The sequence below is a fragment of the Egretta garzetta genome, unplaced genomic scaffold, assembly GCF_000687185.1.
Source record: "Egretta garzetta isolate BGI_Z169 unplaced genomic scaffold, ASM68718v1 scaffold258, whole genome shotgun sequence".
In the NCBI taxonomy this organism is placed as follows: Eukaryota; Metazoa; Chordata; class Aves; order Pelecaniformes; family Ardeidae; genus Egretta; species Egretta garzetta.
Genome location: NW_009260413.1, coordinates 2965446 through 2992282, shown reverse-complemented (window position 1 = coordinate 2992282; position 26837 = coordinate 2965446). Strand labels below are relative to the sequence as shown.

General features: G+C 41.7%; 1 protein-coding gene across 2 annotated transcripts in view; it reads left to right on the top strand.

Annotated features, from left to right (window-relative positions):
* Positions 1 to 2538: 2538 nt before the first annotated feature.
* The window catches only part of NR3C2 (nuclear receptor subfamily 3 group C member 2), a 208062-nt gene continuing 183763 nt past the window's right edge, over positions 2539 to 26837 (top strand). The window contains exon 1 of one of the 2 annotated variants that reach the window (XM_009643645.2): positions 2539 to 4313. In XM_009643645.2, coding sequence (XP_009641940.1) covers positions 2539 to 4313 — 1775 coding nt within the window. The remainder of the gene's footprint in view (positions 4314 to 26837) is intronic. The other variant, XM_009643646.2, reaches the window with a different exon arrangement.

Sequence of the window (26837 nt, the reverse complement as noted above, 5' to 3'; positions counted from 1 at the left end):
GGGAGACTCCGGTCCCCTGGGGAGTTCCGTGTCGAGCGGAGCGGGTGGCGGGCGGTGAAACTTAAAGAAAATTTCGTTTACAAACAGCAAGAGATGAGAAGTGGGTGGTCGCCGGAGCCGTCGGTTTAGTTTTTATGAGACTGGATTTACTTCAGATTTTCCCGTATCTAGGTGACCTTTTGGTTGCAGGGATACCAGGTACCATTTGATTTTTTATTTGACTGTTGCTGTGAAACTGGTTTCATGCCTGATTGATCGGCGGCTGGGTACTGCGGAGGGCTGTGGTTGTTGATGTGTTTGGGGGTGAAATACACAACTCGCAGCCTCTGGGTACTTCTTGGGGCAAGGGGGAGGCTGGAGAAACCGCTGTGCTCGTAATAGAAGCTTCCTTCTGCAAAATATCAGATGTAGACGGTCTCGGTTCCGATACGTAACGCGGCTCAGCTTCTGTTGCGGTCGGTGGATGTTTTAGCCCACGGTCAAAGTCACTTAGTGAAAGTTAGTAAAAAGGCATGTCTGTGCAGTAGGTGAAGTGTGGATGCCGCGGGTAAACATGCTAGTCAAGCTGTAGTAAGTTCTGCTGAGAAGAACAAAACCAAACCCTTACGCTGTCGGCAACCCGTGAGATGATCATTTGGTATCCACCGAGGCGCTCGGGGGTGACAGAAACCAGCACTCCCAAAAAATGTCTGTGCTGCTGCATTCTTCCTAATTTATATCTGTCGTTTTAAACCAAACTTGCATCAGGCCACAATTAGTCTCTCTGCTGGTTTTTTATCCTCTTGGACATACCTACCAGACAGTGCCTCTCTCTCTCTGGAAGCGCAGGACCAAGGCATTTTAATTTTTTTTTTTTTTTTCCTTTGTGTGACCCAGATTTTTATTTGCTGAAGTTATAGAGTATGGTTGCCTATTGATTATGTGTGAAGTTTGAAATTTACTGCTGTGGGAGAGGTCGCTCCATAGCTCGTGCGCCAGCATAATGTTAGGCCTAGAACTGCGATTTCCTGGTACGCAGTGGTTCTGTTGGTGGTTCTGAGGGTTAAAATTCACTTACAGCCTAATTTTAAGCCTTAACTAAGTTTCCTGGTTTTCAGAAACGCTGGTCACTCACAGCTGCAGTTGATTTCTCTAGGAATTAGGTTTGCTCAGCACTTAAGTCGGGGGTAGGTGATTATCTGGGAGTGACTTTATGTGAAAGTAGGCACTTTTGTCTGAAAATTGGAGACTATAGGAATGTGATTTCATACGCATGATGATGTTCTAATAAAATTTGTGCTTGAGGGGAATGTAGGCATAGGGCCATAGTTCTAAGTAAGGGCAAAGAAGTATTTGAATCATTCATTTTAAGGTTTGTTTTGTTTTTATAATTTTGCTTAAAATAGTGGTTTTAAGTAGTGCTAAGTAAAGGGATTAAACACTAATTTAAATATTGGAAAATTAATAAATTCTGAGAGAAAAAAATTTGGATAATATCGATACTGTAACTATTGGCACTTGGGTTTCTACAGTTCTAATGTTACTATGAGCCAAGTCCTTAAAAAAAATAATTACATGAAAATTGTTGTTACTTATGCATGATTTTCAGAATAACGGACGCTAGGTCATGCATTTTGCTCCCTGCCTTGAGAGGGTGGCATGTGGGATGAGAGGGGTTTTTTAGGGTCTATTTCAGAGCAAGGTTTACTTTTCTTTGTATATTCCTCTTGCTGGCTGCCGTGGAGGCTTGCAGAATTACAGATCCGTTCAGTAGCCTAAATCTGATCCCCTTCCTCTGTGGCAGAAACGGGTCCCATTCAGTTTTTGCACCGCTTGTCCCCCTGCTCAGCCCATCCCTCGTCCCTCCTCAGGTGTCTGTACAAGCAGTTTGTGTAGCTGTGAAGGGGCAGGTCAGCGCCCGGCCCCTCAGAACTGCTGCCTCCTCCTACAGCATCCTGCATTGCGCTGGGTGATGAGGAGAAACCCTCTCGGCACCCCAGCCTCCCTTGCTTCGCTCTCCCTGGAGCATGGCAGTGGAAGGTCCTTGGAGGAGCAGAGCTGCAATGAGCCGTTTCCATGGGGTTTATGTCCTGCCTCCTGCCACCGTGTCCTCCTTTCGGGACCTCTCTGGTTCCCCTCCTTCCTTGCTGCCCCCTTCCCTTTCTTCCTCGCAGGCCCCTGGGTGGGGGGCAGCCCATGATGCTGCTGGCACCGGCCACGGGGCTGTGGCCAGCGAGGGTGGGCGGTGGTTGCATGGATGCTGCCAAGCTGTTCCTTTTGGGGCAGGGCGGGGAGCAATAATTGGGTCTTTCCTAACTGCTGACCGGTTTTCTCTCAGAACCTGTAGGGCTGTCATATCCGTGAGACCTTTTCCCTCGGCTTGATTGAAATCGGACACATGGTTGAGAGATGATGGATGGGGGAGGGCAACGGGACTGGCAGGCAGGCAGAGAGGAGGATAGACAGAGTGAGCGGATACGCCTTGTTTCCTTAGGAAATTAGGAAATTTCCTTAGGAAGTCGCACTGTCCTGCCATTTATTAATTTTACTTTTTTGTATATGTCTTTGCTAGTGATGGAGACAAAAGGATACCACAGCTACCCAGACGGCTTAGATATGGAGAGACGATGGGGTCAAGTTTCTCAGTCTGTGGAGTATTCTTCTATAGGTGCTGGAGAGCAGACTGATGACAGTAACTATATGGAGATTGTAAACGTAAGCTGCGCTGCCGGCGCATTTGCCAACAGCAGCGCTCAGGGAAACAACAAAGAAAAACCTGAGCTACTCTCCTGCCTGCAGCAAGACAGCAGTCAGCCTGCTCTTTTGCCCTCTGACATCAAAACTGAAACGGAGTCGAAGGAGCTGTCGGCGACGGTGGCCGAATCCATGGGTTTATATATGGATTCAATAAGAGACGCTGATTACCCCTATGATCAGCAGAACCAGGGGAGCCCAGGAAAGATCTACCAGAACGTGGAGCAGCTGGTGAAGCTCTACAAGGAGAACGGCCATTGCTCTTCTCCCCTCCACAGCGCCAGCAGGCCCTTGAGGTCTTTGATGTCGGACTCTGGGAGCTCCGTGAATGGTGGTGCCATGCACACTGTTGTCAAAAACCCTATCATGTGTCAAGAGAAAAGCCCTTCAGGCTGCAGCCCTCAGAATGTGGCTTCCTCAGTGTGTAGTCCTGCTGGAGTTAACTCTGTATCCTCAACTACTGCTAACTTTGGGAACTTTGCCGTGCACAGCCCCATCGGCCAGGGAACCCCTTTGTCGCGCTCGCCGAACGTTGAAAACCGGGGGTCTATGTTGCACAGTCCCGCGCACGTTAGCAACGTCGGGTCTCCGCTTTCTAGCCCTATAAGTAGCATGAAATCGCCGATTTCTAGTCCTCCCAGTCACTGCAGCGTGAAATCTCCCGTCTCGAGTCCCAGTAATGTCACTATGCGGTCTTCTGTGTCCAGTCCTGCGAACCTGAACTCGAGGAGCTCCATTGCCAGCCCTTCCAATGCCAATAATAGGTCCACTCGTTCTAGTCCAGCGGTTAGCACTGTGGGATCGTCCATCTGTAGCCCTGTAAACAACTCCCTAGGATTCCCGGCCTCCGGCACGCCGGCAGGACCTAGCAGAAGCCAAGATACCGTTCCCAGTCCAGAAACAGAAGACAAGGGTGCTCAAGAACTCGCATTTCCCAAGATGGAGGAAATGGAGAACGCCATCTCCAATAACAGTCAGATGAACCTTGTTCAGTTCATAAAGCCCGAGCCCGACGGTTCATTCGGCAGCGCGTGCATTGGCGACAGCAGCAAAATAAACTCCGATTCCCCCTTTTCAGTACCAGTGAAGCAAGAGTCAGCCAAGCATCCTTGTTCTGGTGCCTCTTTTAAAGGGAATCAAACAGTAAATCCTTTCCCATTTACAGATGGCTCATATTTTTCTTTTATGGATGACAAAGACTATTACTCTCTTTCTGGGATTTTAGGACCACCTGTTTCTTCGTTTGATGGAAGTTGTGAAGGCAGCGGTTTTCCAAACCCAGGCCTACCTGTGGGAATTAAGCAGGAGCCTGACGATGGCAGCTATTACCAAGAAAACAGTATACCATCCTCTGCCATTGTGGGGGTAAATTCAGGTGGACAGTCATTTCACTACAGGATCGGTGCCCAAGGCACGATATCCTTGTCGCGGCCGGTTGCTCGAGAGCAGGCGTTTCAGCACTTGAGCTCGTTCCCTCCTGTCAGCACGCTAGTGGAGACCTGGAAGTCGCATTCGGAGTTGGCATCCAGAAGAAGTGATGGGTATCCAGTTCTAGAGTACATTCCAGAAAACGTGTCCAGGTGAGCAGGCAAATTACTTCCCCCCCCGCCCCCCCTTTTTTTTTCTTCTTCTTCCCCTGCAGTAAACAGAGAAGGTGTGAATTAAAATGGACACCGGGGTGGTATTTCTCAAGCTGATGCGTAATTCTTTGTTTGCGTTTCAGTTCTTATCATGAGATTTGCTGGTTTCTTGCTGTATTTCATTCTGCCTTTAATAAAAATAAAGTGCTGGCTTTAATATTTAAAAAGAACATATTATATTCTATTGTTATTAGATTTGAAAGTGTAGCGTTAGTATGTTTATGAGCTCTTACTACTATAAATGTTGTTTTTCCCATAATGAGAGCTTAGTAAAATTGCTCTCGTGTGTCCTATAATGGTTATTCTTTCTTAGCTGGTGCTTGAATGTGTTGTGCCTCAGATGAAATGTTGAGATGAGAATAAGGAAATGATAGTGTCAGGAATCCATTTTTGTAAAGATGCGTGGTTTTTAAGTTTGCACCGGACTTTAACTGGTTAAGTTTAAAAACTAAACCTTACAAGCCTGTGGCAACATATTATTTCTGTATTTTAACTGTAGGAACATTTGGTTTGTATATATAGAAAAATGCCTCCAGAAGGAGGAGGGCTGTTAAAACTTGACGCATTTGATAGGGATAAATGGATAAACTGATCCCCTCACTTTTGGTGGAAGAGAAATATGCAAGTGTCGCTTGGATTTGTGTTTCTTGGCTGATTCGTGGGAGCATTTACTTCTGCAGCAAACAGGTGTTTGTGTATCTCATAAAGGACACTTACTTTCATAAACTATCTAGTTTCATTGTCAATATTACAAGTTATTAAGCGCATCTGATGGCATGACTGAGTTAGAGTGGTTAGATAGACCTCACCAAAGATTTGTCCTAAAGCTCAGTGAAATAGCCGGTAACAGAATTTGCATTTACCTTTCTCAAGTCTTTTTTTTTCTTTTGTCATGAGATATGCAACTGCCTTCAGTAAATGAAATATCTGCCTTACTCTTGGACTGGGGTGAAGAGGATGTGCAGCGTTTTCCATATTTGTATGATGCTAAATATTTCTGAAAAAAACAGAGTTGCAGTGAAAAACATAATAGCTAGAATAATGTTGCTTTTGAGGAGAGAAAACAGCCTGTCTACCCAGGAGGAAAAAAAAAAGACTTTAAATATTTCTGCTTTATTCTCAGATCCATCCAATACCTCTACAATTTCTTTACCATTTTGCAAGCCATACTTCACTTTTCCTTTGGCCATTTCAAATTTGGTCTCTGTCTTTCTAATGTATCTTCCTCAACTTGAAAGGGCTGTATCCCACCTTCATGCTAAACTTTGCATGAAGCTGGGTGTTTGTTATCAGCCAGGCTTCACTTAAATGTGCTTTCTTGGATCAGGGAAGACAAAGTTACTGTTTTCTAGTTATTTTACCTGATGAAATTTTCATAAATTGCATCATTTATATGGTGATAAAAGTTCGCCAGGTGGCTGATAGGATGCCTGAAAATAAAGACCCAATATTTTACTGCCTTTGTGGTTGAGCCCTGTTATTTGGGTGAGTAGCTCCTGCCAGCTGTGAGGGCTCTTGCGTGAGTACGTGCTGCTTGCGCTGGGTCCAGGTTGTCATCCTTTGCAGGGACAGGCACAAGAAATGGGGAAGTGCTGGTAGGAGCATGGTTGTCATCAGTAGTTGTGTTCTGAATGACAGTTTCTCATAAGGCTTTTGAAGGAGTCTTCTGATCTGACATTAGTCCATAGCAGGTCTTCTCATCTGTTTACCTCTAGACCAGTCAATGGATAATCTGTGTCATCAGGCTTGATGATGACACAGGCTTGAGGTCCTTTTCTCTCTTTGTTCTCTAAGCTGGTATCTCAGTAAAATACACAGGTGAGCAAAGCTGTTACTTTGCGGGATTGAAATCCTGCAATTTTTAGCGCTCAGAGCTATTCCTGCACATACGGAATTCTCTTTGGGTGATGGAGATCTGCAGGGTTGCGACACTTCAGGCATCCTGATCTGTAGTTCAGATTAGGACGTGTGTCGTCATTTCAAATCTCTTAGCTCTGCCCCATTATTTAACTACATGGTGCTCTTAATCTGCTTGGCAGTGGCTTTATGCTAACAGGTGCAGCTGGGGACCTGTGTAAAGCCCTTACAAGTTTCAAGGTAAATTCATGTAGAGGTCATTTTAGCGCTACAGATTTGAACACGTAGGTGCCTGCGCAGATGCTCGCCTGCTGATAAGTCATAAAGGCTCAACATAGGATGTCACACATGTAAAAGTGTGAATGCTAACAAACCTCAAATTGATCTTCACCTTTCTCTTCATTTCTGTGCCACGTTCCAGATAAAACAGAGGCAATCACACACAAGTTTCTTCATGCTCCAATGTGTTGTAATAAAACACACATAGTTTAAACCCGTGCCAGACCCAGCATCCCAAGGTGGGTTTCAGCTGTCCCATGTCAGCGTGGCTTGGGGATTGCAAAGTCTCTCTTCCTTCTTGTCGTCAGAACAGCAGCATTGCACCTCTGGACTCTGCATCCAAACCAGATCCTTGTTACTTCCAGTTTTTTTATCTGGCATGTCAGCCATATCAGGCACCATATATTTTGCAGACTTTTACAGCATGTGATTAACCCTTCAAAGTCTACAATAATGTTTCTGGTATTCTAAGTCTTCATCTTTTTCAGGTATACTTATCCTGCAATATAATTTGCCATAAGTAAAGACTAAGGTAAAGGGAAAAAACAGGCTGCATGGTTCTCAAAAGCCAACAGATGACCAGCATTGAGTAGATCTTGTTTTGGCAGCCTTATTTTCTGAACCTCGATATCGTACCCTTTTTTAGACTGCTTCTGACCTGCAGCTTACATGGTGAAACTGAGTGGGTGACCAGGAATGAAGAAGTCTTTTCACATTAAGAATGAATCTTCAGAATATTACTGTAAAAAAATACTTTTTTTTCTCCCCATTAGAATATCACCTTTCTTGAGTCAGTTGTATTTGCTCATAGTGTCTAACAAACATAGTTTAGGCATTTAAAATGCCTTGCTACCATATTGACTGTGCCAAGTACCCACTGTCAACTAGAACATTTCTCTCTTTCTCCTTCAGTTACTTTTATTAGACATCCACAGTTATGGTTCTTTTTTAAGGTAGTTGGTGGTAACTTTCTTTATAACATTGCAACTTGTGGTATTTGGGGAGCGAGAGCCTCTTAAGGAAAACCAAGTTCCCTTCTTCCCTTTTAAATGTTTTTCTTCTGCTAATACGCATGCAGAACATGTCTTTGAAAGATTTTTACATGTTTAATTTTTCATGGAGGGTGAATCGTACCTGTCTGTCTGTGTGTATAGATCCCCCTCCATGACTGACATTTCTAAGAAATAATGGTTTCTAAACTAAATAACAGCAAAGTGGGCTTGAAAAAGAAGGTGTGTGTGACTGTGTGATGTCATTGATGAAAACCAGCACTAAGAATGCAGATAAGATTTCACTTCAAGGTGATTGCTCATCTGAATCAGGGGACCAGCCTAAGCCTCATGATTGTGCCAATTATGCAATTTCCAAAATGGCCTGGGAAAATGTCATAGTTGCTTGAAACAACAGCAAAAATTGAGGAGGATGACCTTTCCGCTGCGTTAGCTCTTACCTAACGCTTCTTCAGCAAACGTGCCTTTTCCCTCTAATTTCCATATTAACTCCTGTATGTACACATGCGTACTCGCTTTTCTCGGCAGTTCTGATGGGAGCAAAGGGGCTGATGCTCCTGCTGTCGTTTCTTCCTGGCGGTTCCACTGGTGTAATCCACTGTGGGATGAATTCACAAAGTTTGATGTGTTATTAAAGAAGTTTACTATTTAAACATAAATTGCATATGTTTATCAATAATTATGTTTCAATTACTGTCATTCAGACAAGGAGATTTCAAAACAATGTTTCGTGGTATTTTAGAGTCTAACTGATGTCTGTTCAAAAGAGTTGAAAGGCTGTCATTGACTTCTTAGGGCTTATGGTCAAATCTTTGATCAAAAATTGGCAGTATTTTAGGGACTAAAAACCTATCTGTTCCTGAGCCATTCACACGGATCAGCGTTTTTTTTCATAGACTCTATTTGTAGCGACCCCCAAAACACCCCACCCAACCTGACACAAAAAAACAACCCATCATGATCTTGATTTACGTGTAACCTTCACTGACTTGAGTGGGTGATTCTGGTTAAAATCTGACTTCAGGCTATTGCAAGTATTTTTGTAAATAAACTTTTATGTTAAAGATTATCTAGAATAGTCAGTTATCAGAATTATACCTTCCAGAGAGATAAAGGTCTGGTAAATATTATTTTTAGAATTTATGAATGGCCTTGACCTCTGTTTGTTTGCTGATGGACTTTATGGGAAAAAGACCGAGCTGTTAAAATATTCTCCGTGCTTGACAGGACTGTTTTCCCCTTTAGCTTCCCACAAATTTACTGTGCAGACCTTCTTCGTCAATGATTCTCTCATGTTGTAGGCTGTAGCCTTAAATCTGTACTTTTTTTTTTTTCCCCCCAATTTGAAAAGTTATGCTTGTTTTTGTAGGTTCTTGTATAATTCTGTGTAATTTTTAACAGTTCTGTCATCTTGATACAGTGGGGACCTCTACATATATATGTCTGTTTCTTACTGAAGAAATAAGGAGTCTGTATTAATGTCAGGCCAGGAGGTCTAAGGGTTCTCCTTAGCATATCAGCATGCATTTAACAGCCTTGTACTTTTACAGATTGCTTTGTTGTTACTTTGTTGAGGGTGCTCTTTTTTTGTTTCACTCTCTTTATTGAGGAGTTTAAAATCTGTATGAAGTATCTCTTGAAAACGTGACTGCTAATGATGCCTTATTTTCCCTTAAAATTACACACATCAGTTGACTCCTGTGTTGTGGCAGGGTGAAGTCCACATTGCTGGAAAATTGTGCTCCGTGAACGGGTATTCCAAATCTGAGGAAGTAAGAGCTCCGTTATCATTCCATGTGCCAATATCTAGGGGTTGTTTGTTTCTTTGTGTGTGGGGATAAGTAACGTCGTGTATTATTAAAACATTTTTACTGCCAGTTGATAACGCTGAACTTTGTAATACTTGGCTGTTGGAAATCAGCTTGCAATAGTTTATTCTGGTAATAATTAATAATTGTTTCCTAGCTTTTATATTGCTTTCGGTGATGGAGAATCTCACTATGATATCTTCTTTTGACCGTTTTCTGAAAAAGGGGGAGGTGGGATCACCTTTGTGCATAGATTTTAACAAGCAGAAGAACTTTTGATGATCCACATTCTGACAGTATGGGTCAGTCCATTTTAATGAGGACTGGAAGACAATGATGTCTGAAATATGTATTATATAAAAATGTTCCCATCCTATTTTATGGGAGATGCGTTGTGGTGACGCAGGTAAGCACGAATAGGGATTGCTGCAGCGGTATCAGTACTCATGCAGTACTTGTGTTGTCTGCAGAGGGAGTAAATTGTTCAGTTGTGATTCAATAACGTGTCCTTCCCCAGCCAACGCTTAGCACTAATGGAACGTAGACCTGCTGTGAAGCACTCTGCCCAGCTGAATGGGATTTCTAGATATGTATTGGAGCTTTGCTGAACCCAGGCTTGAGTAGCGGTTGCCGTTGGGTCTGAACCCAGGCTTGAGTAGTGGTTGCTGTTGGGTGTCGTTTGTACTTGAACAATATATTGTTTGCAGTGGTGAAATACACCGTTGGGCCATGCCTTGTCTGGTCTGACTCTGCTTTTGCCCTTTGTTTGGGCACATTGCCTGTGGGAGCCAGGTCAGGTTCCTGATCCAGTTCACTCTGAAGCTCTAAAAACCCAACAGGTCGGTGCAGCTTGGTGAGCAACATGGTATGATGTGGGTGCGAGAACAAACTGAAGGGATGGAAAGGGAAAGGAGCCTATGAAGTATCCTAAGTGCACATTTATGCTAGAAGATAATGTGTTATTGAGCCATAATCTCGGCATTTCTATTTTCAGGGTGTGTTTTTAAAAGGCAGTTTTGTTTTTTAACTGTACGTATTGCATCTTTGAATACAGTTGTAGGAGCTGGAATTAATAACAGACTGATTTCAACCAAAACTTCTTTCAGAAGAGTGGAGTGCTGTGAATTCAGATTTAAGCTTTGAGAGGTCAGAAAATACCATTTAAGATGAATGTAGTACATAACTTGTTCTCTGGCAAATGTGTCTTACAATATGGCTGTATAAGAGTGATAAAAATGGTCCGAGGAGGAAACTAAAAAGAGTGTGTGAAAAACAGGTATTAAATATGTCTAAGTTTAGTACTTCTATCAGTTTTTGCATGCAGCTGGTTGCTACACAGTGCTTGGTGCTCAGCATATGAATTACTTTACTTCAGCTGCAGTCTCCTCTGAGTGAGAGAGATCCGTGGAGAAAAAACGAGGAGCATTTCCATTGTGTGCAATTGTCCAAGCCCTTGCAGCATTATCGGGCACGTTTGAATGCACCCTAAATAGACCGTGGCATGATTTGGCTGCTTGCTGCCCTTCCAGTGCAAACTGCAGTGGAAGGTCACCGTCTGTTGGGTCCTTGCAAAAGCCCTCTCCTGCTGGAGCCACGGCTGTTTTGCTGCTGGAGGAGACGGGCTGACCTTGGAGGACGGCATATTTTTTTGATTTATGCTACCGGGGAAGGGATCGTAGGTCAGGAAGGCCCTGTTTATCCATGCCAGCAGTTCCCAATGCAGCCTGCTCCGGTACCACTGCTGGCAGGAGCCGTGGTGGCAGCTCTTGGCTCCATGCCAGGCCGAGCACGTGCTCCGGAGGAGGCACTCCCTTCTCACGCTGGGAAGCAGGGCGCGTGCGCATCCTGAGTAATATGCATCCTTATGTTCAGGAACCCCGGAGTTTTACAGAACCTTGAGAGCTGATTTACCTTCAGGACAAAGTTTGCAAATAAACTGTCCCTTTAAATGGGAAACTTTGACCTTGTGGGTTCTTTTGGTTTTGTTGTTTGGGTTTTTTTTGCAACTGAGGCTTATTAACATGGTTTACCAGAGCTTAAGAGTGTCTGTTGTGAAAGGATGTAATCTGGATAGTTGTCTTTCTCTGCTTTACTGAAATCAATGCTGAAAGATTTAAAACAATAAAACCCAACCCCCAGAATTCCCCCCCAAACCAAAAAACCCCAGAAAACCCAAACCATGCTGTTGATGATTCTGGATTCTTAAATGGATCGGTAATGTTGGTTGTACCTATTCAGTATGTGAGCAAGTATTTTGCAAGACATGGTTTCTTTATTGAATTGTGTTATAGCAGAAGTTCCCAGATTGTTGGTAGGTCACAAGAGAATAGCTTGAAATTGAATTTTATTTCTTTACCTTAAACTGTGAACTAAGCTCATGCAATTACATTAGAATGAGTTGTTAGCTGGTTGCTAAATTAAATTTCTATAAATCTGCAGTCTGTAAGCTGCGTATTTGCTTCATGAAAAAATCTATAGCTTAAATTTCGTATTTGGAGGTGGGGTAACTTAGGGTTAATATCTATTAAGGTATTTCTTTAAAAAGAATACAGTAAACTTTGGTTGGAACGTCTGAACAGAAACAGAATCCAGTATTTGTGGCTAATATGTAAAATGGCTTATAGGAATTTGTACGCTCTCCTAAGATGCATGGGTACGCTGCTGATTGTGGTTAGTGATAATTAATAATAGATCAAAGAGTTACAGCCCTGAGGTTAAAAAGCAAATTTCAGACTGTTAAAAAGCAAATTTCAGACTAATTGCTGAATGTTTCTGACAGTTTTTATATCACTTCACTCATTTCCGTTCTGTCTTCTAAACAGTACTTTCTACTTGTGTTGGGAGGTAAAATAACTTTTCGAATGGACTTGCAGGCTAAAATTAGGTCTGGACACACAGATCTTTTCTATTTTGCTTTTCTTTCCTTGTCTGCTTCCAAGAGGTGCTATCCCAAATTTCTAAAAGTGGTGACTTCATAAACCAATTACCTAGGAATTATGTTTCTGAAAAAGAGATGAAAAAAATCTACCACCTTTAATAATGTTTTCTGATTCTTTTGGATTTGGGAGGATATCTTGCCTCCACTTCTGTGTGCGTGTATGACCATTTCAGGTTCATATTCAGTCTTAAGTCTACAAAATAAGCGCGTATTTTAGAGGTTTATTTTGGGCAGTGTAATCTATCAGCGGTCTGAGAGCTTTTAATCACAGGTCAGAATTGCGAAGTAGCTATGATTGTCCTGCCTGGGATTTTGGCTGTCCCAGCTGCTGAACTATAGGGTGTCGCTCGCATTTTTGGCAACGGTTTACTGAATACCGTGTTGTGCTAACACGATAGCGCAGTCCTGCAAAACCTGTTGCTGCAGTACTTAATTTCTTTTTGTTCGCCAGCTCTTCTTCTGTACCTGCCTCGAAGGGTTGGGATGGAGGGTGTGGGGAAACGGTCCAGGTCTTGGCTTGGGAGTCCCCCGAGGAGGTTGGAGCAGCTCTCTAGGCAAAGCAGCGTTCAGCTCAATTAGTTTTTAAATTGTACTTTGCTTCTTGATGGCAGATTTGGGCCATATAGGAAAAGGGGCAGCCGCTGGGTTTCGCTGGTACGGGAGCGGACCGAGGCGCCTGCGCTGCCGGAGGCATCCCTGTGAGCTTGCGCAAGGCGGCCACGTCCGTGTACCCGCGTGAATGCGTCACCCGGCGTGTCCTTACCGAGACCTGTGCTCTCCGAGCCCTTTGGAAAACCTGGTTTCACAACCGGCGAGCGCCGGTTTACTCTGGCAACACCTCACCTTGAAAAATCAATCGTGTTTGTTATCTTTAGCTCCTCATTAGTGCTGCTGCAGGGAAGAGTGGGGAGGGGGATCTTTTGCGGGTGGTTGGCCATATTCCCCATTCAAACACAGCCTCTTGCCTGGCTGAAGGAAGGCTGGAGGTGGGACCTGGTCTCCTAGTCGAGTTTCACGGCACTGCCCTCAGACCACGAGCAGGAAAGGGTTTCCTTCTGGATGTGCGTCTTAAGGTCAGGGCATCAAGACGGCAACCTTTATTTTCCCTCAGGAGGCTTGAGTTCAAATATGAGCCACTCCTAAAGGTCGGAGATCTCACTTTTAGCATTGCCGAAGGCTTGTCTCTAGAAACCTGTCACGCACTTCAGCATTTTTGAAGACTGGAGTGCCAGGGACCTTGCAAATGAAGGTGGGTGGGAAATTTGCACTGTTTCCAGGCAGATTATCTGAGCTGTCAGCTTCATTATTTTAAACTAAATTAAATTTGTGCTAGAGAGTGCAGTATGCTAGAGCAGTTAGGGAGCTCTTCCTCTGATGGTTAGCTTCAGATCTACTTTGCTAGATCTTAACTTCATCATTTGGATAAATTAAAAAAAAAAAAACCAAACAAGGAAAACATTGCTCAAGTGTTGATCTTGCGATATGTGAAAACTTCCCAGAAAAATTAAAGAGTCTCATTTTAAGACAATATAGTATTAGGTTTGCCATGTCTAAGGATCAAGGTCCTTTTTTTTTTTTTTTTTTTTTATTAAGTAGAAAATAAACACGCGTCATCAGATCTGGTCCGTCGGCCAAGGGATGCGTGCTTCTGGACCATTGCAGGTGTCAGTTTCTGTAACTGGCAAGAGGTCTTGTCCCAGCGTTGGGCACAGTCCTTTGTTACGTGTGTGCCTGTGTCCATACATTTGGGCAGCAAACCTGCTCTGGGGGGCTGTGTGCAGCCTGGGGCTCCTGCAGCTCTCCAGGCACCCCGAGCTCATCAGGGAGAGGATGGGGTGCCCTGGGGGGATGCTGCAGCAGAGGTCCTCTTCCCCTGTTTCTTGGGGATTGCCCCCCAGCTGGTAGCCAGTTTGCTTGGGTTTAGGGTGCACCATGTTTTGCTTTTGTTGTTTTCATTTTTTAAATTTGTTTGTTTGTTTTGGAGCACTGAGGCTTTCTTAAGTTAATAATTAAAAACAAATATTGGCCAATAAGCATTCCTTAAGGATTAGAAAAAGTTACTGAATGTGACTGCCTTGTCAAAATTCTGTGCTGAACCTTTGTCGCAGACCGCCCCGCTGTAAAATGCATCAAGTAAAACCACATTGCTGCAGGATTAGCTCTATAAACCCGGTACAGCTTTACCATACTCCTCCTTCAGATGCACGATGGCAAACCAGAATAATTCCAACTGATTCGATTAGGATTTTGAAATCCTTATTTCAATCTGAATCCATGTAAACTAGCTGGAAGATGAACAAAGTGGGGGGGTTAGACGTGTCAACTTCTACTCAGCATATGGAAGTAAATATTGGAAGTGGTCCAGAGCTTTATGGCTGCTGCCAACTAATGACATAAGATAATGTTGCAATGAAACAATGCTCTTGATTTGAGCTTGTTTCCCAACTAACCTTTCTGATTCTTGAGACTGCTTGGAATTTGTGTTTTTGAAGATTTGACAGTCAAAAGGAGATTAGGCATTGAAAATTTTGACTGATTAAATATGCAGTAATGACAACTCAAACTGCACATGCAGATAATGAGATAAAGGACTGTTACTCATTTCATATTAAACCCATTTGGTGGAAGAAGCGAGGAGGATGAGTGTTTTGGATGGATATGTTATTTTAAAAAGGAAAAAAAAATCAGAGGAGCTAATTTATATGGAAATACAAGTGAAAAGAGCGAGTTGCTGATTTTTTTTTTTCTTTTTTTTTTTCTGGGACCAAAACTGCAGCCATTGTGGGTCTGCAAATTGCCCTGTATTTCTTTCCTAACCTAAACAAGAGTTAACTGTGTGCGGAAGGCTAGTAACAAACTTGGTAATTTTTTGTTAGCATTTTTATTTGGATCAGAAATGTGCTTTTGAAGTGAATCTTTCAGTTGTCCCCATCTTCTGTGCTGCAGTTCACATCGTGGGGCAGCTGAGGAGTGAACAACCAGGTACTTCTTAGCCAGCAGTAAGTGAAAGAAGCGCTCCAGCAACCGTCGAAGGCTCTCCAGCCCTTCATGGCTTCTGCCCACGGGACCCCACTGGAGCTGGCCTGAAGCATAACCCTTGCAACACCTATTAAGTAGATAGCAGATGCTCGGGATGCTCAGGACCAACCACTCCTCTCTGTAGATCTCCTTCTAGTGCACCAGGCTGCCTGCGATGTAGATGCTGCCTGGGTGCTAACTGTGGTTTCACCTGTTCACTCAAGCATCTGTAACTGAAAAAAAGGTTCAGAGTTACAGGCAGAGAAATTATTCCACAGAAAAATTGGAGGCACTGTTTCCAGCAGATGTGTGTTCATACGTTGTGTCCAGAATGAGCAGAGTAACTACTTGCTCGTCCTTCACAGCACTCTAGAAATCTTCACAGCAACTGAATTAAATCCTGGAAGTAGGAAATGAAACTGAAGTGACAAATAGGCTGTATCCTGTTCTTTTTCATTAGTGAATTTCACTTCTTTTCAGCTAGTTGAAAGATCTAGATACGGTTTGCAGATACTCTCATATTTATTGTAATACTAATCTGTAAAGGAAGGCAGAACTGTTTTGATTATAGGCAGCTGCATTAAGTATTTACAAGCAGCTGTAACTTAGGCAAACTAATTTAACAACTTAGAATTGTCATTTCAGGAAAAAACCTACTTTGTGGATCAATAAATTTTTGTAAAGTAAACCTATTGATTTGCAGCTAATTATATATTGCGGATGTCTCATAAATTAATATGGGGCTAAGTGAGTTGAATAGGTGACGTATTAGTGGCTTGTAAATGACTTACGGCCATTAAGTCTATTTATAAGATAGATACAGGAAAAAGAGAGTTATAAACCTCTCTTAATTTCTAATGAATCAGCACCGTAATACCAGGATGCAGGTGAGTTTTGAGCTCATTCACTAACTTCTTAAGAGGAGCTTCATGTTTTTCTTATTTGCATACCCTCCATACTGTGATGAACAAGATACTCCATGTCCTCCACCCGTTGTTCCATGCCCTTCCACCTGTATTAGCCCTTTCCATGATCTCAAGATGCTTCAGCTTCTGCTTGCTTCAGCACAAACACCTGATATTGTGCTTATTAAAAGAAAGTCTTACTGAGGTTATAGCAAGGTCCACAAAGCTGACTCCTGGTGCAGCACGGAAGCTGGGTCCTCCACCTGCCAAGCTCGTGTTGAAAGCTGATGTGTTTCAAGGCGTGAGGAGATGGCGGCCCCAGCCATGCTTTTGGGTGATAGCAGTGGTGGGGGTCGGTAGGTGTTCCTGGTGGCTTCTCTACACCAGTGCTGGGAGCATGGACATTCATAGTTCTTTCCAAATTCTGCTCAAGGCACCTGAGGCTTGGAGCTTACTCTGTGTCTAATCCCATAGGAAGAGTTACTGCTGATTGGCATACATGTTGGCTTTTTTCCATCATGCAGCGTACCCCAAACTCAGAGGTGATCCTGTTGTTGGCATGACTTAGATCAGTAAGTGAATAGAAATGAATGCAATTTTCATGCTGACTGGAAAAAATATTCAGGACCAAACAGGAATGAGCTTGAGGTCAGACATGCAGAAGAGTAAGGAATACGATTTGATGAAGAGAAGGATTATAGGAGCAAGGAAAATGGCAGGTACTGGCGCAAGAGGATATAAGCTTAATATAGCGTACCAGGTCCTAGGGAAACTTGTGGTTTTGTCTGACATGACTAAAAATTGAGAATATTCAACATCTCTTCAATTAGGTTTACAAGAAATAGCTTTTACCGATTTTTATAGATGCATTTCATGTAATTAGTTTGCAGGACAACAGCAAATACACAAATGTTTCCCATTTATTGGGTTTGGTACAGCCAAGTCTTTGTCTGATGTTGCACGTGGGAAGATTAAGGTACCTCTGTCCTAGGCTTGAGAGTCGATGATGGAATATGTTAAATTATCCGCTGTTCAGAGGACAGAAATGTAAAAATCATCTGCCATCTGTAGAAGACTTGGCATTAATGTTGTGGCTTCTTTTTTAATTAAGTATACCCAAACCCAAGGAAAAGAGCAGATTTTTTTGTCCGTTTCTGTTACTTTTGTCTGCGCTGCCTGCAACGTCCAAAATACCCGCGCTGTTACAGGTCCTGCAAATGTAAGGTAACTACATATGCAACTCTTAATTATATTTCTATATTACGTCAGGTCTGTGGATTAGGAAAGTGAGATGTCAAGAGTAAATTTAGGTTGGGGCTTCTCCGCCAAGTCCTCAGTGCTCCCACCGGTAGCTTGGTATGAATTAGTCTGTTTCTTTAAAGGCTTGAAGTAAATATTGAGTAGGGTTTCCTAGCAACATTTGTAAGGTTAAGTAAAAATCGGATTTGCCAGGTATTGCTTCCAGAACACACTAGTCTTTTCTGTTTCAAAATTTATACTTTTGATACATTATCTACAGTATGAAATTCATAAGAGAATCTGATAGTACTGTAAATTAATTCTACAGAGTCTTATGTCCAAGGACAAGTCAGCTGAAATATTATTCTTACTTTGGGACACAGTTTTCCTTTTGCTGTGTGTTTGTACTGTGCCTAAACTAATAGGGACTAACCTTACGTGACTTTTGCAAGTATTACCTATGTGTGTATGTATATGTATATATAAATAATACAACAACAATAAAGCTAGTAGGTATCTTCCACTGTTTAAGCCTGCTAAAAAAAAGTTCTTATTTATTGTTGGTTTTGTCAAAGTAAATAAAGAAATGATGTGCACGTCCAAACTGGTCTCTTGAGTTGGCAGAGGTCTGAGGTACAGGTGGTAGAATCTCTTACAGAAATCTTGATTTTTCTTCAACTTTGGTTTGTAATGACAGGAGAGAAGATCAGTGTGAATACTTTCTACAGTGACATAAAAGCAGAGGATTCATGTTCTTTTAGCCTGTTCAGTAAATTGCATGCAAGGGTCTCCACGGATGCTTTGAATGTGCAAGAGGTGTGTGTGCCTGTAGTATACCTGTTCTGGGTAGGATAGTTCCCCCTTGAGAAACATAGAAGGCTGGAATTTAGGTTAGCCCAGGACAGATAGATAGATAGTGGAAGGGAGCAAGGAATGGAAAAATTTGGTTAGTTGCTTCCAGTCCTAAGTTTTTGAGTCTATAAATAGAGTCTATCAGAATATTTCTAGTTAGTTCTGGGGAAAGTCAGCTGCTGTGCTGGGGATTGGCTGTGCTCCCAGAATGAGGAGGGGAAGGGAAAAAAAAAAAAAAAAGTATGATAGGAGGCCTATTGAAAATCTACCAACTGACACCAGTGAAATCAAGAAATCGGAAGATCCTTCAGTTTATTTTTCTGCAGCCTGTGTCAGTGCTGGATATTCTGCAGACTGACTCTCTCTGTAGTTTAGTACGAGCTTCCAAGTTAACCGGGCGCAGGAGGTGGGTCCACACGTAGCACCCGGCAGGGTTCATAGTTCAGAAGCCAGGACTAAAGCCTGATATCAAGAATGGGTATGGAAGTAGAAGGAAACAGCACATTATCCTCACTTCATGCTGCAGTGGCTAGCCTGGACAGCCCGAACTCTTTCTGGGTTAGATGCGTTATGTAAAGGGAAATGCAGAAATGAAAACAAAAGCTGAATTTTGAGCTAATAAATTTAAGTTATCATGCAAGCTGTGACTTTTCTAAATAAAAAGAAAAAGGTCTTGCTAGTAATTTAATGTGCAAACTAGTTGAAGTGAATTAGGATACCAGAAATAGACATTTAAGGGAGGTGTGATGAGCTTTGCAAACAGTTAAGATGCTTTCTAGGAAATAAATATTGTATACTTGAAAAATATTCTGAATTGAGATTTACACACAATGTACAACTAGAGTATAAATAGCTAGTGAGCTTAAAAATCGTAGTATTTTTAGAAGGTTCTTACAGTAACATTAAAAGATGACCTTTCAGCAAAACTCCCTCCCCCCACGTGTTCACAGAAGGATGATCCTTCATACTGTAAGTGGAAAAAGTAGCTTTGGTCAAATGAATAGCTTTATGCATGTAAGCTGAACCAGACTACTCAGATGAGCATTTATTCACATGTCAGAGTTCATAGGAGCTGAAATTATCTGAACAATAAATGAGCTTTTTCAGCGCTGAACTAATCCCGGAAAAATCTGTGCTCACGTTGAAAATGAAAGTGTTCATGACAACTGTTTTGCTGCTCAGGCTTTGCTGGCAACTCATTTTTTCATTTGTCATTTTTCAGATACTGGGAAAAGTGGTTATGTTGAATGTTTACGGCAGAAGGAGAAGGGATAGAGTAGTGTCAGTGCTTCTCAGAGGTGCATTGCTGCCTTTTGGTGTCCATTGCTGTCATGTGCCAGTAAGATGCTTCCTTGCTGCTTCCAGATTTCCATAAACATTAGACAGAAAGGTCACACCAGTGTTTAACTTTGTTTTGGGGTGGGTTTTTTGCTTTTTTTTTTTTTATTTTTATAAATGTAATAACTTTTATTCATCTTTGTGTTTGTAATAAGCCATGAAACTTATAAGGCATTTTTAACTCTATTGCATCAGTAGGTACTTCAGTTTCTCTGTATTAGTTGGAATAAAATCTTGCACTGGTTGCCTCAGCTGTCTTAATAAACTTTTTTGATTATTTAAATATTAATAACAGTAGAACCATTTTAAACAGTCTTGAGTGATCTTAAATGGGCAAGCATAGGTAAAATTCGGTTCAGATGCTCAGCAAAAGGCGAGCATTTTGGTTTTGAGGAAATGATGTCAGTAAATACTTTGGTTTTGACAGTTCTTGAAGAAAATGGGGTAAAATGGTGAACTAATATTCTATCTCATTAAGATGTGGAAAACCAGCTCCTTAAATAAAAAAAAACAAAACCAAGTTGTTACAGTTTGAACTGAGAAAGAGGAAAATCTGTCAGGGGGTTGAGATCTGCCCTCATGAGAATTGATGACCGTTCCCACTTGCTTTCCCTAGGACTAGTATTTCACTCAGCATTTTACCAGAGCATGGCTGTGGGAATTAAAACTCTTAATTCATTGTGACCGTGTGTATTTGCGTTGAAGAAACGCTGAGGAACAGGTCATCAGTGGAGGGAGGAGGGGAAAATCAACCTGTGTATGGCCAAGGTAGATTCAACTTGGAATAATGCATTAAGTTTGAAAACTTCACTAATATCAGCTATCTGTGTTGGAAGGGCTCCAGGAATATTTCAGTTTACAATTCCATTTATCAAAAGCTAAAAAATTGGAAACAGAAGATAAACAACTTAGAATATTTTATTTCTTTTTCAGATAAGTTTCTGTCATGTATTTGGAAATTTTACTGAAATATTGGTCTTGTTAGAGGAAGCGGCTCAGAATTCATGTTAACCATTCATTGTGCCACTTGCTAATTCAGATTATGCAAACCAATGTGATAAACGGATCTTGAGTGAGATCAGAATAGAGTTCTAAAATGATGCTTGTAAATAGGTCTGATGGCAGCGGGTGTTTGACTTCTTTCCAGAACAGTACACTTAAGGTGTATGTCACATACCCCAAAAAAACCCCCCAAACCAAACCCAGCCTCCCCAAAAAAACTCAAATCTCTGGATTTAGCGGTGGTTTATAATCCCCATTTTCTGAAATAGCATCTGCTGCAAGTTTTAGAAGCAGACAGAATTGTGTCTTTAGATGGAGGATTTGATCTCACATCAGTTAGAGTCCTGACAGCTTCTCCTGACACGTTGCTTGATGCACGATCTGGCGGCGAGGCTCCTGCATGGGGCTTGTTATTTGCACTAGTGGCCCCATTAAAATCAGTGGGACTGGCTGTATACAAAGGCTTTGCTTAAGCTGCTGCAGGTTGAAAGTTTCTGATGTCTCTAACTTACATCAACTGTTTTATATTACGCCTTTTTCCCCCCGAGTTGTTCTGGCACTTTGATTCTTGTCATACACAGCGTGCATCTTTTCACACTCCCAATCCCCGACTCTGATGGCTTGAATCCTTCATTATTTTGTGATTAATTGTAGAGATACAAACATTATCAAATGGAAATCCCTGAAAGGCCTCTTTTAAAGGATCTGCCTAGCTTTTTGATTTAGCTGCCCCACAAATTACTTATCTGGTGGCTGTGTGGTTTTTAACATCCTGCTAAATTTGGAACGAGTCCATGAAATACTTTCTGCAATGTCTGGGGAATAAAAAAGCTTGGTAAGTTATTTTGTTCATTGCTTGGGTCAAGCCTTTCAAGAAACAGCAGCGCTGAGTGTTGAATCTATTAACTACGAACTGGTGGGTGTGTGGGATCATGGTTTGTATTGTCAGTTCTTGTATTAGGGGGTTCAGTGCAGGTTTTCAAGTGTTAGAAGTCCAATTTTTGTCTTTCAGATGCATGTAAACTCATAAACTATAATTGTCGCTATATAGGAGAAAATTGTGATGCAGGTGAGAAATAGCATGGCAAGGAAAGCGCTTTACGTTAGTTCTTTCATGCATTGCTACATGAGGTGTTTTTTTAAAACAGATTTTATCCCTTGGGATCAAATAAAAGGCTAGAGACTTGCTTGGTTTATAAACCTGTGTGGTATATTATTTAGATATTCAGAGGGAAAAGGTCAAAGAATGTCTCCTGTGTTATCAATTCCTCAATGGGAAACTATATTAAAAACTAGAAAATGTAATACTATATAATTTAGAAACACAATATATAATGTGGGTTGAGAGACAATTACTGTGTTTTATTTCTCTGTATTTTCCATTTTACTGAATGCATTTCAGCAACAATTGGGTTTTGGCTGTAATGCTATTCGTAGCAGTTTCATGAAGCTGCACAGCAAATTACTGTGGTGTACCAGATAAAATCAACTCCTCACTTCATTCGTGAAAGTCATATTATGAAAAGCTCATACTACTGGCTTATGCAGGTAACAGCAGGTTTGGTCCATATTTATATAGTTTTGTGAAATCCCCATGATAAGTTTTAAAGCAGTTTTAAGACGGAGCTCTTTTCCATATCTAGCCTGCCATTTTTCAGAGTTTCTTCATTTAAAACTATCTAATTTAATTAATGTACAGATACACAGAACACGTCTGTTTCTCACAAAATCCTGTTGCCTGGGATGCAAATATTGAAGGAACTGGCCTCATGTATCTAAGTCTTCAGCAGCTAAGCCTGACAAGAAATTGAAAGTATATTGGTTGTAAGTGTTTAACAACAGAAGTATGTTTGCTGTCAGTAGCCTTCTTGGCGTTTGTGTTCCTGTGTACTTAAGCTGGTAAGTATTTTCCTGGTTTTGTTGACCAACCTTGGAGTGCTAAATGGCTCACACTGACATGTTAGAACAGTTTGGCAGGTTGGGTTAAAAAAGGAAGTTTGTCTTGCTGTCAGGTGATGGTTTATCCCAGGAGCCTGTGGTAGTGTCCGTCATGTGTGTCTCAAAGAGCTGACGTACCGCTCACATGTGGTTTGGGACAAAATGGATTGCAGAAGGCGGGGCTAAGAGACAGTGGTAAGATGGACTATTGGTAGAAAGGATTAAGGTTTACTTCAAACACAGAAGTCTGATGGGTTTGTTTGGAGAAAGTAGGCAGATGACTTAAAGACATATTGTAATGGATGGCAGTTTTCTGCCTCCATTTTCATCTGGCTACTGCTTAACACCGTTGCAGGAAATCTAGAAGTAAATTGGTTTTCCTTACTAGAAAGTTCATGCCGGGCATTCCCAACAACGTGCTTAAGGTATTTGTGCAGCAGTCGTGACCAGCCCTCATCATCCTTGGCGTTTGAGTTTTGGAGGCAAAGAACATGTCTGGGAGGTGGGACACAGTTTTGGTAGGCAAGATATCGTTTACATCTGGGCAGAAGCTTCAAGTTTCTTTTTGGTGGTGGACTTGAGAATGTTTTGACTAAAGTGGGCAAACCAGATACAGGAGGTTGCTAATGACTGCAATTAACTCAGGGTAAAGGATGCTGAGTCTGTATTTATTCTGTGTCTGTATCCCAGAAATTTACCTTTGTTCCTGTCTGTGTGTATGGATTTCGCTCTTTCTTCCTCTCCCCATTCACTGGTGGCTGAGAGTTGCCCTCAGGAGGAGCCTGTATCCTCCACCACATGAAGAAGGAATATAAGGGGACTCTTGGCCAAATATGACCTTTGTGAATGGTGTCCCTTTATTGTTGTCTTCAGTTAAGACTGCGTATGTTCCCACGTGTGCTCCTTCAGGTTTCACTACTGGATCAAGGTCCTGATGGCCTTTTAATTGGACCAACAAGGAACAGGTATGTCCAGATTTTCTGGTCTCCATGGGAAAGCTTTAAAAGGCTTTCTCTGCAGCAAAAGCAAGCATATGTGCGCTTCCTTGCCTTAGCAGCAGCAAGGGCAGAGCACACCGATCCATCTGTACAGTCTTCTCTGCTCATTTGCTGGATTTTCAGTCTCCTCTGCATTTTCAAGGTGTCCTATCTACTGTCAACCTTCAGAAAGGAGGGTGAGGAGCAATGAAGTAGTTTTGTTGTGACCTAGCTATCGGGAATTTCCACATGTGCTGGGTCTGAAACACACTGCAGAAGCGCGTTCTCCACCAGTGAAGCAGAATACATGCACAGAAGTCCCCCGCTAGTCTTAGGTCTGAAGTTTCTCTGTCTTCATAGTCAACAGGAAATTTTGGATACAAAAATGTGATTATTTATGGAGAGATTCTATGTTGAGGTGTGTGTATATGTTTAAAAGATATTCTTATCTGTCTTTTGGGCAGGGGTGGGATGGGGGTGCAGACCTTCTGCGCTGTGTTCTGCACAAGAGCTCCCGGGCAGCGCACCCCCTTCCGGCCACTGTGTTTTCCAGAGCTCAGCAAGGGAAGTTTTAAGGCAGCTAGTGAAAAATTTCTGGTTTTCCACCTAAAACAAATTTTATGATATCATAAAATCAAAATTTATGTGATCTTGGGATTTAGCTGTAACTTAGAATGGGTTAAGGCTGGTTTTGCTGCCGCCTTTATTTGTATAAAACTAATGTAGTGATTCTTGTGAATAATTTTCCCCATTACGTAAACAATTCACTTCCCTGGTGATACTGACAGTGTCCCAAACCCAAGCCTGAGTAGTAGAAGAAGGCTTCTCTTGCACAATAAATTCCAGTTCTTCTTGCTGCTCAAAGTATATTTTCACTCTTACCAAGGAGTATTAGCAAGCAGTGTTGTTTTACTCTTTTCAGGAGCTGCTGGGTTTAATTAAACCAAATCAATACTTTTTGAGAGCATTAGGTAGAGTTTGACTATTCATTATATGGAAATACATGCTCATTTTGATTTTTCTTCAGGTTACCGTATGTGTCATGAAAGTCAAAGTACCTTAAAATTAATATGCATTTCTAATACATAGCCTTTTCTTTATTGTCTTACTGCTCTTTCTCCCCCATAAGGGCAGCGCTTTTTGAATTTTTATAAACCCCGGCATCATAGATGACACATTTTCATTTGGAAGTGAAGATCAGGCAGTAGGTATATATTTGCAAGAAGGAGAAGAAAGGCAAAAAAAAAAAGGGTTACCATCAATTTTCATGACTTCTTCCATTTTTTATTCTACCAAAGTGATTTTATATAAAGCACGTATCAAGCCATTTCAGATCTGTTGTTCTGTTCTATTTTATTCCCTTTCTCTCCTCTTTCACCATTTCAGCACAATACACATACATATTTCCACTAATGAAATTTGAAATGTGGAATCTATCTCAAGTTGTTGCCCACAAAACAGTAAACAGGCTTTTCCTCTCTTACCTCAGAAAACTATTCTCACCAATTTCCCCTGTGTTTGTTGTGAATCCCCAGCAGGGCATAAATGTGTGTGACCACATTGAAGGATAAATTAAGAACTGCAGGATAATACCAATCTAAGCCTGCCCTGTTCTTACAGCTCCCGTAAACCTTGAGAAAGATTTTATTTACTTGCTAGGAAATTCAGGAAGTGTAATTAAATGGCAATTAAAGGATAGAAGTTTATTTCACGGCGCTATCGCCTTGTTTGAACTCAGTGAGTTTCTTTAAGAAAATACTGTGCTCGAGTGAGCTGCTACTGCAAATGAGACAGGAATAAAAATTACTCCAGCTGGCCAAGGAAGGGATGCAGTTGGTTGAAAACTTGTGAGGTTTTGTAGGAGTACTGGAGCAGATGAATGCGGACACTCAAAATACCGTCATTGGAGAGACGGTGTGTAAGATCCCAGGTTGAAGCTAGTGTGAACAGAGTTAAAAATAGCAAGTATGACAGACCCATTAGTTTGTGAACATAATTTATGTTTTGGAAAATAAAAACAAAAGCTAAAGTTTAAACGAGATTTGTCCTTGAATTGGTAATAGCATTCAAATGGAAATCTTAGCAATGTGAGGTTGCTCTATGGAGCATAAGAGGAGCGCCAATGAATAATTAAACAAGTGATAGCTAATAAAATATACAGCACATTGCTTCGAACTTAGAAATGGTAACTCTGCCTAAGGGATGAATGTTTTTCATTACTTTTTAATTGTTGCCAGTGTTGACCTTCAAGGTCTTTTTCTGGCAGATAATTTGTTATGGTAAGGATGAGATCATTAAGTATTTTAGCACAAGCTGCATGATGCAAATAGTTTCCTAATATTATAGAAAGCTGATGTGGTAAGGGTTGTTTTCTTAGGAATTTGTTCTCCATATTTAGTGATTTTTTCGGATCATATCTCAAAAGAGCAATTCTATCGTAATCCTGCAGGACAGTGGTGGTAGGTAGTACAGTAGCAAACGTCAGCAGTTTCTGCTGTGAGATTTTTGTGACAGGTTTTGAATTGTAATAAAAGGGTATTACTGTAAAGTCTCGGCATGATTTTTTGGCTCCTAATAAAATTTGTATATACCAAGAACAAATAATGACTTTTCTCCTTTGCTCGGTTCATGAAAGCATCTACATAGGGGCCTGCAGGTTTTTCCCGTGCTGAAGAGAACCTCTGTGGCATCTGAGGCTCCAGGGTCTGTATGCAAGGAATTAAGTGTTACTAAATTTTGCTACTTTTATACTGTAACTCTGGTTTTACTATTTTAGTGTTTGCATAGGTAGGCACAAAAATATGTATAGGCTAAACACCAAATGCTGTCAGGATTTATCTTTACAAATCTTAGTTTAAATTCTCCACAAGTGAATGTTTTAAGTATTCAACTTTTTTTGTCAGAGAGTAGAGATGCCTGCTCAGAGAGAAATGACAGTGGGGAGGAGCAAGCGAATGTATAATCTCTTTTCTTCACGTTTCATTGCCATTATTATTTTTCTAGCCTAAGACGCTTGGAACAAACTGAATGAGTTGTTTGCTCAAATGTTTGTTGACAGAAACGTTTATTGCTCGCATGGTTGCTGACGGGAGATGAACAGGGCTATTGTCTTGTGTTCGTCTATGCTATGGGCAGTCACTTGCAGGAAGTCTATAAATAATTCTTAGGGTAAAATTTACCTTGCTGCTGCTTATGATCTAAAGAGAAAAGCCTGCCGACGCATGGGGTTGGGGCAGAGAGCTTCAGCTCGCCCACCTGCCAGCAGCCTGCAAAAATGCCGCCCTGGTCTGGCCTGCCTGGTCC